General features: G+C 34.7%; 1 protein-coding gene across 2 annotated transcripts in view; it reads left to right on the top strand.

The window, feature by feature from the left end:
* Positions 1-16,762, top strand: part of LOC124633027 (sodium-independent sulfate anion transporter-like) — a 34,004-nt gene that overhangs the window by 9,940 nt on the left and 7,302 nt on the right. For both annotated transcript variants that reach the window (XM_047168116.1, XM_047168115.1), the window contains exons 5-10: positions 1,940-2,120; positions 3,249-3,413; positions 6,983-7,144; positions 12,142-12,282; positions 14,715-14,860; positions 16,100-16,414. In XM_047168116.1, coding sequence (XP_047024072.1) covers positions 1,940-2,120; positions 3,249-3,413; positions 6,983-7,144; positions 12,142-12,282; positions 14,715-14,860; positions 16,100-16,414 — 1,110 coding nt within the window. The remainder of the gene's footprint in view (positions 1-1,939; positions 2,121-3,248; positions 3,414-6,982; positions 7,145-12,141; positions 12,283-14,714; positions 14,861-16,099; positions 16,415-16,762) is intronic.

A 16,762-nucleotide genomic window follows, 5' to 3' on the forward strand; every position in this document is an offset into this window, starting at 1 on the left:
TTTATTTCTAGACTTTATTAAGTCCATACGAAACTTTTTAGAAGGTATGCGTAAAAATATATTGAAGTTGAATTTTAAGGGACACCCTAATGCTTAACTGTCAGCAGAATTGGGCCAGCATTTCTTGTATGTAATTATTTATTAGGTAAGACCAGTAGGTATTTCCTGACACAAACTTTGTAAACTGTTATTAAATGTACCTAATATGTGTAAAAATATTGTTTTAGGATACCTGCATATAATAATATGCATTTTAACCAATTTTTGTACGGTAATATATTTTGTTCGTAAAATAAACTATGAATCAATTTTTTTCATAGAAATTATGAAGACGACCAATGTGCTACGCAAGTTGCTACGATACTCTCTCGCGTAGCGCATACCTACCCACGAGGATAAGTTTTGTTACCATGCAGTTGATTATAGTAAACATTGTTATTGCACTATAGTGATAATACCTTTGTACGAAGAAGTGGCATTGTTTACTCCTTTATCTAAAACAGAAGAACATCGGCTGCAGTATTTAACATACTCTTTGTTCAATATCTCACAACAGACAGTATTTGCCTCTCGTATATAAATAATATAATGTTGCTATGTCGTGTCCCAGCCAACTGTTCACTGTCCTTCAGACTGTACCCTATATCTACACGATTCGTCAAAATATCTTGTGTTCCTGGTTTATGAGATTAATACAAATAAAGATAATGATAAGTGACTTCCTCCAACAAGTCACTCAATTCAAATAATATAAGTACATAAAGTTTAACAATAGTTAATTCAATTTCCATATATGAGAGAATGATACAGAAATAAATATACTTACTTAACTAACAGCGATAAACTCATTATATACATAAAATACTTTTACTTAATAGATTGTTGTAGTAATAGTATAATAAAATTATCTAAAAATATTTTTTCTCTTTACTTACTCCCTCAAGTCAGCTCAGTCAGACGTGACACGTCATTTTAGCGTAAAATATTTTACACTTTTCCAGATATGCTGAGCTTAGAGAATATTATTGTAGATACCCGAGAAGGATCCGTACATCGCCTCGACACTAAGCTTTTTCTTTATCTGAGATACTATAATATAATATAGAGAGAAACCTTTTTCTCAGCCGCAGTAATTATCTGGGCATCGTCTGAAATTCATCGCAGTCAGATAGCCTGGTAGATTCATTCGTGCAAATAAAACCGATAAACTTTTATCATAGTTAACCACGAAGGCCTTTTATTTTATTATTTAGCGCAAAAGAGAAACTTTCACGGAAGATGGACCGACGGCTGATTAAATCCCTTCTAACTTTGCACTAACTCACCTAAGTCGAACTATTAACAACGAGGGAACTATTAAATCCATGATACGACTACATAACTTGTATCATAGTTCACTGCATTGCATTTGGAGTTCATAAATAAATCAATATTTGTAGCTGTTTCAATCAAATTAAATCAAAGTCAACTGGAAACTGATTTATTTAAGCTCGCTTGTAACTCGTAAGTTGCCGTACGAAACCAAAATCTTCCATCGGCTGAGATTAATACATAATTTACTTTAGATATACTTCAACCGATGTACCTTAAGTTTACTTGGCAACTAATTTTCACATCTGCCACGGATTACTCTATAGTAATCTTGTACACAGTTTGCGATATAAAATAGGGCTTCAATTTTAAGCCCATCGATGTTATCGATATGTTGCTAAAATTATATGCCTATATCACGCGACGAGATTCCATGCGGGCATTCATATACATAACAATGTCTTCTTATATGTAAACATACCGATAAGTGAAGTTAGGGTATAATGTAACATTGTATTCAATCTAGATGCCGCATGGAGATATTATGACACTATCAATAATGCCTAAGTGCAGAAGTAAAACATATATTTTCATATTGGTTAGTTTATTTAAATCATTCTGTTTTCAGGCATTAAAAGACATCAAAATCAAAGACAAGGCAGCAGACGAAAAGGGTAGCCGAAAAGCAAAAATATTGAAAAGGTTCTTGTGGTTCACCGGCGTGGCTCGAAACGCTGTCGTGGTCTGCTTAGCATCAGTCACAGCCTTCATCTTGCATGAAGATAAATACGACCCGTTTCTTTTAACTGGTAAGTTACCCACACATTATAAGTAGTTTTTAATAGATAAAGGAAATTGACAAATGACGACCACCACTTCGAGGAAATTTCAGACTCCTTCAATTATTATTGCCCACTGCTGTTTTAAGCCCCGGAGTATCTATTTTTAGCTATTGCATAGCCTAATAGACTAAGATTATATGTAGTTTTAATGGCCCTTCGTCAGTGCAAAGAGCTTAACAAAATGTAGTTATCAAATACAGGGCATCAAGGGACTGAATTTATTTTTAAGGCTTATTATGTGCGGTATTCATTGAACTGTTAATTTAATTAAGTAACTATTTCAGGGCTTAAGTGGGATTTTTCAAATATTCTTAGAAGAATTTGTTAACTAAATCTCTTTTAGGGCTGTTTTTTATTTTTATTTGTTGACTTGTACGAATTGCCATATTATACTATGGATGCTCGATACAGCTATTGATATCTTTTTATACCAATTCTCGTACAGCAGTTACTGCAAAGATTCGATATTTTTTTCTTCTTAGTTGGTTCTATAGTCGGTGTGTTCGGCCACTGCCTTCGTGACCTTGGCCTTTCAAGAGCAAACGTAGCGATTGTCGTCAGGCCTAGTTTTGCAATTAATTGACATACACACGAGACGCATTTTTATGCATTTTTGTTTTGCACTTGAAACTAACCGGCCGCCCTTGAAATGCAGAAATATAAATTGCAAGAATACATTTATAAATGATTTTGTTATAACGTTTTTTTGCATCTTTTTTTGCGTCAGTCTGAAGCCTGTTAAGGAAACAATAAATCTGGTAATGGATTTGCCTCAGAGAGCTGTAATTGAGTATGACGTCAAAGTGTCATTCAATTTTATTAGTACACAGTCATTTACTGTAGGGTATGAATTAAAAAACGACAATAACTTGTTTTAGGTATTACTAATTTAAATGTAGCTACATAGTATATTGTGGCTAAGTCCTTATTTAATAATGAACTTCTATGCTCTCTGAAGCATTAAGAAATGTCAATGCGTAAACATGCACCCATCCATGACTCAATCAATTCAAGCGTAGTATAACCTTGCAGATCAATTTAGCAATTATTTTATTTGTTTCTACCTATGTAAAACCTTTTTTAATAAATTTCCAGGGACAATAACGGCCGGTTTGCCTGCCGTCCGTCCGCCGGCATTTGAAACTACAGTCGGGAATACAACGTACACGGGTGGCGATATGCTCTCACATCTCGGCTCCGGATTGGCTGTTGTTCCTATTGTCGCTATCCTGTCCAACGTTGCTATTGCTAAGGCTTTTGGTGAGTAACACCTAAATTGATACGAAGTTTTCTTTGAAAAGCACAGATAAAGTACAACAAGGCTTCGAAAGAATTTGTATTGAAAAAGTTGGATAAGTCGAAAAGATATATATATTAATGAAACAAGAGAATCCAGAAGAGTCCATGAACCGATAATAGCGTAGTGCAGAAGATACTGAAACTTAGTATGAGAGCCGGTGCAGAATATTGATTTAAGTATAGACTTTTAAGTCGTAAATTAAAAGCGATAAAACATCTTCTATTCGAAACGAACTTTTACAGCGCATCTCTCATGCAATATTTTACAAGCAACAGTATACATACGTAACAGAAAATAATAGCTGCAATCTGGCGACCTGTGCCTAAATAAATACACACGTCACGGCTGCATTGTGACGCGTGCACGTACGTTATTGTACACTCATATTTCGTGGATCATAGAACACATATCGCGTAATCGAGTTTATGCCGAGGGGAGCTTCGAAATAGTAAAGCTTTTAGGTATCTTTGTTATGTCAAAGTGTTAGTACTTAACATTATGTGAAAGATTAAATAATGGATTATAGTTCGGCCATTCAGAGAATGCGTTCCTGACACGTCGCGATTGAACTGACGACGTAACTTTGCAATGGCGTTGCAGTTACGATAAAAATATTTTTGCTGGTTGTTTACCGTTTTAACAATTGAGGAGCATTAAAACAACATTATTATATCAATAATCAATGAATGTTATAATTTTGTGCCAAACTGAGTGTCAAATAACTTGGTAAACAATATTTTTCTAAATCTATACTGCGCTATTACAAGGTTATGTCAGCGGTTTATATTTTGTAGTGCTGTGCTAAAAATAACAGGCAAGTATCGTAATCTGTTCTTATACAGTTATAATATAAAATAATACGTTTTGATTTTCTTTTTAAGAATTGGAAAATAATGGACTATAAGACTTAATTATAACTTTTATGAAATATAAAAATAAAACTATGACCAAACCGCATTTTTATACTTAGATTAAAAATGGTAACCCCAAATGGCGTTATGGGCCGCCATTTTGTGACGCTAAAACAGTCGTCCGTTGTCGTTTCGTGCGCATAGACCACGTTTTTCAAGTGTTTTCGATCTGTTTTTATTTGATTACCCGGCTTTTGTTAGACCGAGATATCAGGATTGATTCTGTTATTGATAATAATATAATTATACATGTAGGCGAAGATGATGATGAAGACACCACCTCCTCAAGCAAATCGGAGTCTGATTAATATTCTGTTCGCACATTCAATTCAATGTACTTGTAACAAAGAATAAATAAAACAATTTTATTATATGAATATTACCTTTTTTTGGTTTCCACTTAAATAACTAAAATATAAAACAAATGATTCCGCCAATTTAAAACGAAAATAATCTTAAAATAATGCGGCGGTTCATTTTGAAGGAACGGTAACGAACTCAGTGTTATGTTGTGCCCATCACTAGTCGTGACTAACTGATAGGTGTCAGGAACGCATTCTCTGAACGGCCGAAGTATAGTAATCTAGAATATGTAAAAAAGCTTTTAAGCTAGAGGTCTAGATCTATGACTTATTCTAGAGTCTATGGTTGTGGGACGCAGAATGCTTGGAAATATTTTTGAATTCATTATACCTAAATAAATTAAAAAATATTTGCTTGACATAAAATAATGAATTTATAAGAACTTCTAATCACTGTTCTTATAATTAAAGTGCTGAATTTAATAACAAAAACAAAATAAAAAATATTTTTCACTGCTTTTGTTTTCACAATACCGAGGTACTTTTGTATCTTCGATGAACGAGAAGGGTCGAAGTCCGATGAGCATTCTTAGTTTTACTATAGGTATTGTAGCAATATCTTTTCGAGTTCGATGACAGCGAGCGCGGGCGAGCGAGAGCAATAATGAATTTTCGTTTCCTCCGTGTCCTTCAGGTGATAATTAAATATCAGTGTTCTTGTTTTTCGTTGTTCTATTGTTATTTGTGTTCTCCAAGCCAAGTACGTTTATTTGCTCCGTTGCGCTTTCATTGTCACCTGGACATTCCAATTTCCCGAGCCAATAAACATCTCAATATTTTATTTCATCTCTAACTCGAGGTTTATGATTGTTCTATCGTTTATTAAATAGATATGCTACGGATCAATAATAAAAGTAGCAGTATTATTGAACCATTCGATATGTTGGTATGCCTTATCCCATATTAAGGGAAACAATGAATGGTATCATTAAGACGTATACATTACCAAATATGTTCAATGTAAAACAAAATTGTTCGGGCATTATGATTGGGCTCATCGTATTACATAATGGTATTTTTGTTACTTGCGCACGAGGAGTTGATATGAGTACCTATATGAAATATAAACATCTGTGTTCGGTTTACAAGTCGGCAATTCAATATTATATTTATTATTCATCATAATATTTTACAATTCCGCCCCAATCGGAGAGTATTTAATTCAGACAAATACATTTCAATAATTTGACAATACGCCCCGTAAAGCGTTAAAATCTTAAAGTACAGTAAACACATTGCATTATTATGTTTGCTGATACGATTTTAACAAAAGAGATGTCTGTCGAATCATGTCAGTTAAGCCGATGTGAAATTTATTCAAAAATCCATGCAATTTCAACTGCCAAGTAAAAATGTATGCGAGCTTGTTTATCCAGTGACGTTTCGTTTTTACTGCAAACGTTCGGGCGTGTACTGATCTGATAGATTTACCAACATTTCACTATGATTTGATGTCAATATTTGCCGATTTTTAACATCAAACTGGGAGTACTGGGTAGTTAGTGTTTATTCAGTTTATTTTTACCTACATTTAACAATGGATACAACAGCGATTTGATTGGTTATATCAATATAATTTTGCAACAAAAATATATTTACGTCATTATAATAAGTTAGCACTCCGTAAACATATGTATCTACTTTTAGTAGAACCTATTTATAGATAGCTCTCGGCCATCGCTTGGAACTGCCTGAATCAGCATTATATAACCATATTGTTGGTAGGTACTTGATAATTTTATTAAGTTTTAGATCTTCAACAACGGTTAGGTATAAAGTTAAAAGTACCATCGACATCAATTTAACACGAGTTTAATAGTTTTATAGCTTTGATAGTTTTATTACTTTGAATGTTTAAATTAATTTTCAGATAGTAGATAGGCAATAGATTGGTCACGTCAGAACGATAGTAACCATTTAAATAAGTGGATGATACTGTAAATCAACTCTAGCGAACTTCATAAAACTAATGTTCCAAATTGGATAAGATAATTGAGTTTATAAACTTTGTATCTTCAATTTGAAACTTGACTTGTTTATGGCAACAATAACTCGATTTATGTTCATACGAAGAAAATGCGTATAGAGGTTCTATTGGATTATCGTTATCAGATTTTGAACGCGATTTCTAAGATAAACTCTTGAGATCACGATAGCGTGACATGCTTAGGCTCAATGTTTTTCTAAAGTTCACTCATTTTAATGAAAACAAAAAAAAATCTATGAAATAAATGCATTATTTTCTCATATTTGCAGCCAAAGGAAAGACAGTGGATGCTACCCAAGAGATAGTAGCACTGGGCGTGTGCAACATCGTGAGCGCGTTCTTCCAGTCCATGCCCGTCAACGGCTCCTTCTCCCGGAGCGCCGTCAGCGACGCCTCGGGGGTCAAGACTCCAGGCTCCGGGATCTACACTGGTACGTACTCACTAAAACTAGAAATGTTTTTTTTTTGCGATGGTAAAAATCATCAAATGACCCCTCCCGCTGTGGGTTAGCAGCGGTGGGTCTCAGGCTTTTACTGACTAAAAATCCATTGTGTTCGTTCGTAGGCCTTTTATATACCAGGGCCGCGGTAACTCTTTCGAACAATCCCGCAGCATCTAGAAATAGGTCAAATGTGGTATTTGTAAGACTAGCATTTTGCTCCAATTGGTATAATTTTGCATCAGATACGCTACCGGCTTGTGTGAAAGGATAAACGTGTTCAATGTTATAGTTCGGCCATTCAGAGAATGCGTTCCTGACACGTCGCGATTGAACTGACGACGTAACTACATTCATTGATTATTGATATAATAATGTTGTTTTAATGCTCCTCAATTGTTAAAACGGTAAACAACCAGCAAAAATATTTTTATCGTAACTGCAACGCCATTGCAAAGTTACGTCGTCAGTTCAATCGCGACGTGTCAGGAACGCATTCTCTGAATGGCCGAACTATAGTAGCTACATTTATTAGGTACGTACCTTTAGGATTATGAGGGATTATGTGATTAGCCGGTTTGTGCGGTTGATTTATTGGTTTTCGGTACATTTATTTTGTACGGCATTATTTTTGATACGGATCTGACAACTTTCACTTTACGCATGAAAGGTTTGATCTGTAATGAAATCCTGAAGACGAATCAAATTCCTCATAAGATTACCTTTTGAAATAATGACGACCGAATACTGAAACGACACACACGTGTTAGTTTTAAAGACAACTCAAACATAATTCTAAGTTTAACGTGAATTGATACGACAACGAGAAACAATAGACGACGCAAACAACGAGAAAGAGATTTAGGTGTGACTTTGAAATAAAGTTTAGAGTATTTAAGGGGTTTTTCTATTTTGTAATAAATTATGCTGAATTTGCATTAATCTAGAACTAACACTAGATTTTATGACGGTTAAATCTATTGCTATTCGAAGTTTAAAGTTGCTATATACGTAAAACCTACACACACGTCCGGCTCAAAACTAAATCTCAGCCTACATAAGTTACATCGCACTAGCGTTTAGGTCGTGTATTCTGGAAAAACAGATGAACATGTATAAAAACGCGACATAAATCTTGTTTCCTCGATCTATGGCTATTTACGACTTTCTTTGTTTCAATTTATTTTGTGACAATTTGTTAGCTGTTTAACTTTGTAATGTTTTGACGACGCGACGGCTTTTGGCACTTGTCATTTTGACGGGTCCATTCCGTGTTTGTTAGTCTCTTAACTTTGAGATTGTTTTAAGTGCAATAATCAACTTTGTTTTTATGAAAACATCGTTCAAATTGGACCGTACTTCATTTCCCAGTGGTTTTACATCAAAGTTGGTGAAAACTTTGGGTGTAATACTGTTCGTGGAATTGTAATTTCATGCATCGTGCATTCAACGTCCGCGCCCGTCAGTGATTGCGTTAGCTACTAATATGATAGGGGCTGTCTTTATCGACAGCAGTTCCATTTATTACTTGAAAATTTCATATCACAAATTCGATATAATCGTATATAATCGTATTCTGTATAACGAACGCAGGCCCATTGAAGGGTATTTGCCCTCATAAAAGTGTAGTATAGTTAGTTCATTTAAATCAATGTCTCATCAATAATTTTTGGTTTTGAATGTTTGTAAATAAGAACATACATTGCTGATCCTTACCAGATTCTTTAAAAAGTAAATAGGTCTAACAATAAACTCACCAAAAGATTTAGAATAAATGGCTAAAGACCTTAATACCGGAGCGATTCTACTTGCAATTTTTCATTCCTTTCCACTTCTATCGCATTCGCTTTACACAAAAGATAACTTTATCGTTGCCGTTTTATATCACACTTGATCCTTCTTCAAGATTAGTTTTTCTAGGAACATTGTTTTGACAGTGTTTTGTTTTTGTCTTTTGTACGTTCCCCTAATTGGGTTCTATTGTGATTGAATATTGTATGTGTCTTCTGTTCAGGGTCTTTCTCACGTATGAGTCAGTAGTGCGTGTCTGATAATTAATTAATTGTGTATATAATATTGTTTTCACTTTTTAGTTTACACTTATTCGATTGTTTACATTTATGGGCTGCAGCCAAGCGATAAAATAAAAGTCACATTTTCAATATTGACTCAAGTGAAAAATAATGTATACTTTACAATTAAACGCTTTTGGACAATGTTCATATATTATCTCGCGCTATGTCGTATTTTAGTAAATAAACAGATGGTGTAAAGTGAACTCACACCATCTGTTTATTTTTTTAATGTTTTGCCATGATTTACTCAGCTTGCCATCTTTTTGGACATGTTGATGTGGTTTCATTTGGATTCCATTACTTTAACATAAGATAAGTAGGTACGCTTTCAGTATTTAAATTAAAATGAAGCCAAACCTGGTTAATTAAATACCCAAATTTATTTATCAAAAACTATTATCAAAGTCTGTTATTTTTGGTTTTAATATCCTCAATCCTCCAATATATCAGCTTGGTCCTGCGTATCTTAGGTCAAAGATCGTGTGTCGCATTATGTCAACCTGCAAACTTGGTCTGTTTCGACTTTACATTATTCAGGGTGTTCCCAATGAATATTTACTCGCCCCAATTGAATCTCAATAGAGTTTTGTTAGTCCGACATTAACATTGTGGCTTGGATTATTTGGAGAAATCAGAGTAAGCCTTGACTTGGGTAAACAGGTCTTTTTTGTATTATTGAAAGAGGAGGCAACATCTTATTTTGCCTTATATAATCATTATCATGTTTTGAATTACATTGTATACATAACAGGCGCAATTAATTAATTATGTTTTACACTCCGAGAGTTCTATGTTATTGAATTTAATTTCAACACTTATCTATTATTCAAAATGTGTTTATAGTTCGATTCACAAAATAGAACGACGAAACATTAAAGCGTCATGATCTAGCTTATTAACGAACAAAGAGCACGAATTGAAATGTTTCTCTAATCGGTTGAATAATTTATACATTAAAAGAGACATCCAATAAATGATGCAATATTATCGCCTGCTTGGGTTTTAAATTCAGTTCAGTGAAATCCTTCGAAACTTCTTTGAATTTCGAACAACCACGGGTGATTTGTGGGTTGTTTAATGTTGGAGACGCGAAATCTCCGCCGTTTAATCTTAGGATTAGTTTTAACAGAAATGGGTGGTTGAAGTAAGACAAATGTAAATCCACCGACATAAATCATTTTTACCATGTGCGACAACAGCGCGGTGGAGTAGGAGGTAGTGGGTACTTCATAAATCTAAAAGTTTGCATCGTAGTTTACTGTCATAGCCAAGTTTGTGTTGTTTTACAATTTCAAATACACGTCTGAAATATCAAGAGGCTCCCTTTATCTGTCTGTCACGTAAATTTGTGACTCTATTGTGTTGAATACATTCACCTTTTCGGGTATTCATGGTGATTTGCCGATTTCATTGTTTTTATTTTAGTTCGTGTGATTGGTTTCGACTTATCCTTTGTCATAACATCATCTGTATTTGTATGTTATGCTGCACATTGCACTGTTGTTATTGTTCTTTATAACTCATATTTTTTTGATGGAACCTCACTTTATCAAAACGTAACTTTGCAAATAGTGTTTTATCAATTGCTTGTTTTTCTTCGTAATTAATTACAGTAATTATTGCAGGTCACCAAGTCCAGACTAATTTATATGTCACAAAGAAGATTATTATCAGTAACAGATTTATCTTGAGAACTATTTATTTATAGCACATCGTAACAAGCCATTATTTCTCCTTCAGTGTCACGTCTCGATTGTAATCGTAATAATAGCGATGCAATTAACGTTCGTGTTAATCTCTCAATAGATCCTGTATTAATTAGGCGTACTATACAGGTGTGTTGAAATAGGGACACTCGGAATTAGTAGCTGAATTATTGATATTAATTGTTACAACCATTTGTGGCTCCGTTTAATAGAACTGGGTACATTCTGCTTCTGAAATGTGAAACAATAATTTATGATTTGGTATCATAAACAAAGAACATACCTACCTAGAACGCTTTCCCATAATTGTTATTCCCGTGGTGGAATATAGGTTTCATTATAAACTTGTATTAATTTATCGTGTATCGTCGATGTATTTATTGCACAAAGCCTGCATACACAATATTACACAATGGGGGTTCAACATACTGCGGCCAATATAATTATTTATAAAATTATGTGAAGAGGAGGAATCAAGCTCTATATCTACATGTCAAGCGTAGCGTTGATCGTTGGCTGTAAGCTAGATTGAATTTATTTACTGCGTGACTTCCTCCGATGCAGTTTCTCCCAAAAGTTTGAAAGAACGAGATTCTAGGTAATGCACGTGCTTTTACTTCCAAATATCTGATGCAGAAGTTCATCTTTATGGTTAAAAGATGTAATAACTCACGTCGAGTTTTTGGCTCGCTGAGACTGCTAGAAATATGTCATTGCTTTCAAAGGATTTATTTAAACGTTACTGGCCTTACTACAAAAACTTTAACCCCTGTTTTACTCTTGTCTAATAAAGTTTTGGCTGCAAAATGAACCGTATGTCAACGTCATAATTTGACATTTTTTTAGACAAGGCATAAACTGACGTTTAAAAGTTTTTGTGGTAAGACGGTACGAGTTCGTAATGTTCTGACTATCAAAGAGTTTTTAGAGTTAGACTTTTGGGATTCAAAATTTTGGGATTGTTCTTACAAGTCAGATATATCTGGTTTACTGATACATTATCTTCATAACTGTTCAGATCATTTTGGTGTTTCATATTAGCTCGTTACAGTTACAGCCTTTTTAATCGTTCTTCTGCTGGGCACAAGCCTCCTTTCACACGGAGAAGGTTTGAGCGTTAATCCATCATATTAGCCCGTAGGTATGGGATTTAAATTATCACTGATTCATTGATACAAAATTCTGTATATTTATTTCTTCAAAACAGGTATAATAGTGATACTGACGTTAGTATTGCTGACGCCGTACTTCTACTTCATCCCACGTGCTGCGCTGGCCTCCGTCATCGTGTGCGCCGTGCTGCAGATGGTGGATTACAACATCATCAAGAAAATGTGGAAAACAAGTCGTGAGTACATAATCATTAGTTTTTTTTTTTGGGGGAAAATCATCAAATGACATGACCATTGTGCAGCATGAGGGACTGTCAAACTCTTACTGACTAAAACCCACCATCTTCTAAAGTCCTTTATGCACCAGACCGGCGGAAACTCTTTCGAACAATCCCGCGGTCCCAGCATCATGATTATAATTATGCCCTTCGTCAATGATTTTTGTTACGAATTATACTCTAAATTTTAAGCGTTTCAAGGCTCTCTCTTCCTGAGTTGTTCTTTTCTCAAATGTGTTTTAAATAGGTATGTACGTGCCTTCTATGACATACTAGCATAAGCTAGCTATTTCATTAGGATGATTTCAACTAAATATTGAATGTGTACTATATGTAGATGTTCAGAACGACGCATAATTCGACATTAATAAACATAATTTACGCAGCAATAGCTTTCAGCGTGCAACACAAGAACGTTTGGAATAATTTGAATGAGAGGAAAATCAAATATTTACCTACTATAGTATTCCATTAAATTCCATTTTCGTATTCAGCCAGGTACTTGGAGGGCCCCTTGTAATCCCACTAAAGATTATAATGTTATTCCACTTGATGGTAGACGACGAAGTTCAAGAGTTGCCAAGTTTCATCCATTGTTGCTTTTGTTATTTCGTGTCTCCCCATTCTGGAAATTTAAGAAAACAATCAGAACGTTCGCACTGAAACATTTAAATTGGGTCTGGTAAGAATTTTTATTGAGCAACTTGTGGGGCAGTTGATGCGATCACAAAGTTAATTTAATTTAAAATTTTACTTTGTTCTATACTTCGGCCGTTCAGAGAATGCGTTCCTGACACCTATCAGTTAGTCACGACTAGTGATGGGCACAACATAACACTGAGTTCGTTACCGTTCCTTCAAAATGAACCGCCGCATTATTTTAAGATTATTTTCGTTTTAAATTGGCGGAATCATTTGTTTTATATTTTAGTTATTTAAGTGGAAACCAAAAAAAGGTAATATTCATATAATAAAATTGTTTTATTTATTCTTTGTTACAAGTACATTGAATTGAATGTGCGAACAGAATATTAATCAGACTCCGATTTGCTTGAGGAGGTGGTGTCTTCATCATCATCTTCGCCTACATGTATTATTATATTATTATCAATAACAGAATCAATCCTGATATCTCGGTCTAACAAAAGCCGGGTAATCAAATAAAAACAGATCGAAAACACTTGAAAAACGTGGTCTATGCGCACGAAACGACAACGGACGACTGTTTTAGCGTCACAAAATGGCGGCCCATAACGCCATTTGGGGTTACCATTTTTAATCTAAGTATAAAAATGCGGTTTGGTCATAGTTTTATTTTTATATTTCATAAAAGTAAAAAGAAAATCAAAAGGTATTATTTTATATTATAACTGTATAAGAACAGATTACGATACTTGCCTGTTATTTTTAGCACAGCACTACAAAATATAAACCGCTGACATAACCTTGTAATAGCGCAGTATAGATTTAGAAAAATATTGTTTACCAAGTTATTTGACACTCAGTTTGGCACAAAATTATAACATTCATTGATTATTGATATAATAATGTTGTTTTAATGCTCCTCAATTGTTAAAACGGTAAACAACCAGCAAAAATATTTTTATCGTAACTGCAACGCCATTGCAAAGTTACGTCGTCAGTTCAATCGCGACGTGTCAGGAACGCATTCTCTGAATGGCCGAACTATAATTATTAATTAAACTGAATATACTTATTGTTCCAATTTGAAGGTTACTGTAAAATACGTTAATTTGAAATTGTGACTATATTACAAAGACAAACAATTAGTAGATATTAATCTCGTAGCTTCCAGGGTATTGTCGAATGGCTAAAATCTAAAGCCTACGCCTAACCGCGAATTTGTACTCGCAACACGTTTTAACCTAGGAAGCAGCTTACAAAATTAAGGAACTGATGGAATTAAGTTCATTAAGGCCCCGTCAGCGAACAGAAAGAAGTTTTTAATATAGGAGTATGCTTCGTTGTCACGCCTACAGGCTTAAGCTGTTTTAATTAAAATGTGGGAGAAAATGAACAAGCTTATGTGTGATGTTAATTATATTTTTTCATAATGCTTATTACTTTGTGTGTTCAAAGGATTTGATGCAAAGCATAAGCTGTTCACTCTTATTAACTTATAAACTGGTTTTCTACAAAATTAGCATTCTGACATCCTTGGCATCATGTTTGTGCACACTGATGAAGCTTGGCGCAGCGCAATCTTTCCGGTAAAGAGAGGAAAAGTGTCTGTCATACATGGTCTGTCATATATAAAATACCCAATCCAAAGATTCTTCATCTCATTACCAAACCCTCTATAAAGTCTCTCTTTGGAATTTGATGATTCCAAAGTACATCAAAGAAATTACAGTTTATAATTAAAACAGGACTGGACATCATTCCGCTGGTGGGTACATTCCTGTGCTGCCTATTCCTGGGTATCGAGATCGGTCTGGTTTGCGGAGTGGGCATCGACGCACTTCTACTACTTTACTACCATTCCCGTCCACCGCTAGACGTACAGTATGTTGATGTAAGTATTCACTATCTTTTTCTATTTAAAACAATACGTTGATAAGTGTAACAAAAATTGAGATGCAAAGCGTACAATTTTTTTATGGCAGTCCTCGATCTTGATAATGAATAATTTTTTATGAAAATCTAGTTTGGAGAATTATCAGGATGCAGGTAAAAAAAGTGGTAACGATATGAAGGATATAGTAAAGTGCCTGGTGTAATTATTATTAAGAAGCAACTACCGATTGCTCAGTTATTTTTTATTAGTGGCCTTTTCACTAGCTTACCTTTCAAAAACACTTGAGAGATAGTGATGACACAAGATCCTTATAACAATGAAACGCACCCTTTCAAAACGTTCACTGGGCATTAAAAACTTCATAAAGCAGTAGAGAGAGGACCGTCAAGTGTCAAAACAGTAATAGCCTCGCTGCAAAAACAGAATAGCAGTATTCGTTGTTGCAACACTTTGCTCACTTTATAGGCTCTTGTTGCCTTTTCACAGTGATGGCATAAATTCGTGTCAAACCTTTTTGAGATGCGATCATCGGGATTTGACGATAATTCTATCAAAGAAAAATGCTTCTTCCGTTTTAAAACAATGATTTAGGTATGTTTATTGTTGTTGATTAAACCTAAATTACGGAACTGATCACAAGTCATGTTAGTCTAGAATGTAGGCAGTAGATGCCTTCATCTTCACCACATAGTGATGACGCAACTGGACACGTTTTGCTGCGTATTGAGATGCTAATGATTTGCGGTCAACCACGAACTGTTCGTCATCAAGCGCCGCATTTGATGTCCTAATTACAAACTTACAAATTAACCTTATCTTCAGTAAAGCTATCCAAATCTTCTCACTTCTCCCACAAAGAGTTTTACCACTAAATAACTCTGAATAAACGGCTAAAGCGTTTGAACTTAGTTTTGGTGTGAAAAGGCATCTCGGAACGTAACGTGCAACTTTGCAGGAAGTTTGAATAAAATTCTATCAAATGCGAGTCAAGCATGCACACTGGAAGTTTCTCTTCGTTTTTCTTTATGATCGTAGTTAATTTTAAAGTTCAATATTCCATTTGATTTAAGATTAAAAATATGAAAGTTTGATTAAAGTATGCCTAGACTAGATGAATAATAAATATTATATTATATTCAAACCTTTGTTTTTTGGAGGTAGCGAACGCCTCCAAATTAGTGATTTTGACTAACAGTCACTAAAACTTAAAGCACTAAATACATAATTTTTCAACAGGACGGCATCCTCCCTCCTCACTACGCAATCCGTCCCGTAGGCGGCCTCCACTTCGCGGGCGCCGAACGCGTTCGTCACAAACTGTTTACCCTACAAAAATCCAAACCAGTCCCTCCCGTCACTACCATACACACTATCAACAATATATCAGAGAACGAAACTAGAAGAAGTCTGCAATATACGGTGCCACATAATGGGGCAGCTGTGTCGGTACAGAGCAGGAGGAATGATGTGGAAGCTCTTGGAGTCAGACCAGCTCACCTGCTGGTCATATATTGTGACGCGCTGTACAGATTGGACTACACTTTCTTACAGGTATGTATTCTACTGTTATGTTTTATGCGCCATGTGTTATTCTAGCTTTACCTTTTTATGCCTGGTTTTCTAGGCACAGAAAATATGCGTTTTTACGAGAGATGTACCGATTTACAAAAAAGTTCAATAATATTTACTATTTTTATATATTTGGAAAGTTACAATAATAAATAAAAAAACTTACATTATAGCTCGTTATGACACTTTTCCCCCCATCGAAATCTTTTTCTTAGAGGAAATTAAATTAAGAGAACTGTTTGCATTAAAAAGGTTTAATATGTATAACATGTGTATTGCGCAGCTTAATATAACACTGGTGACTGGATACACTATTTACGCGTTGTTTCA

Source organism: Helicoverpa zea, chromosome 9 (genome assembly GCF_022581195.2).
Source record: "Helicoverpa zea isolate HzStark_Cry1AcR chromosome 9, ilHelZeax1.1, whole genome shotgun sequence".
Taxonomy (NCBI): Eukaryota; Metazoa; Arthropoda; class Insecta; order Lepidoptera; family Noctuidae; genus Helicoverpa; species Helicoverpa zea.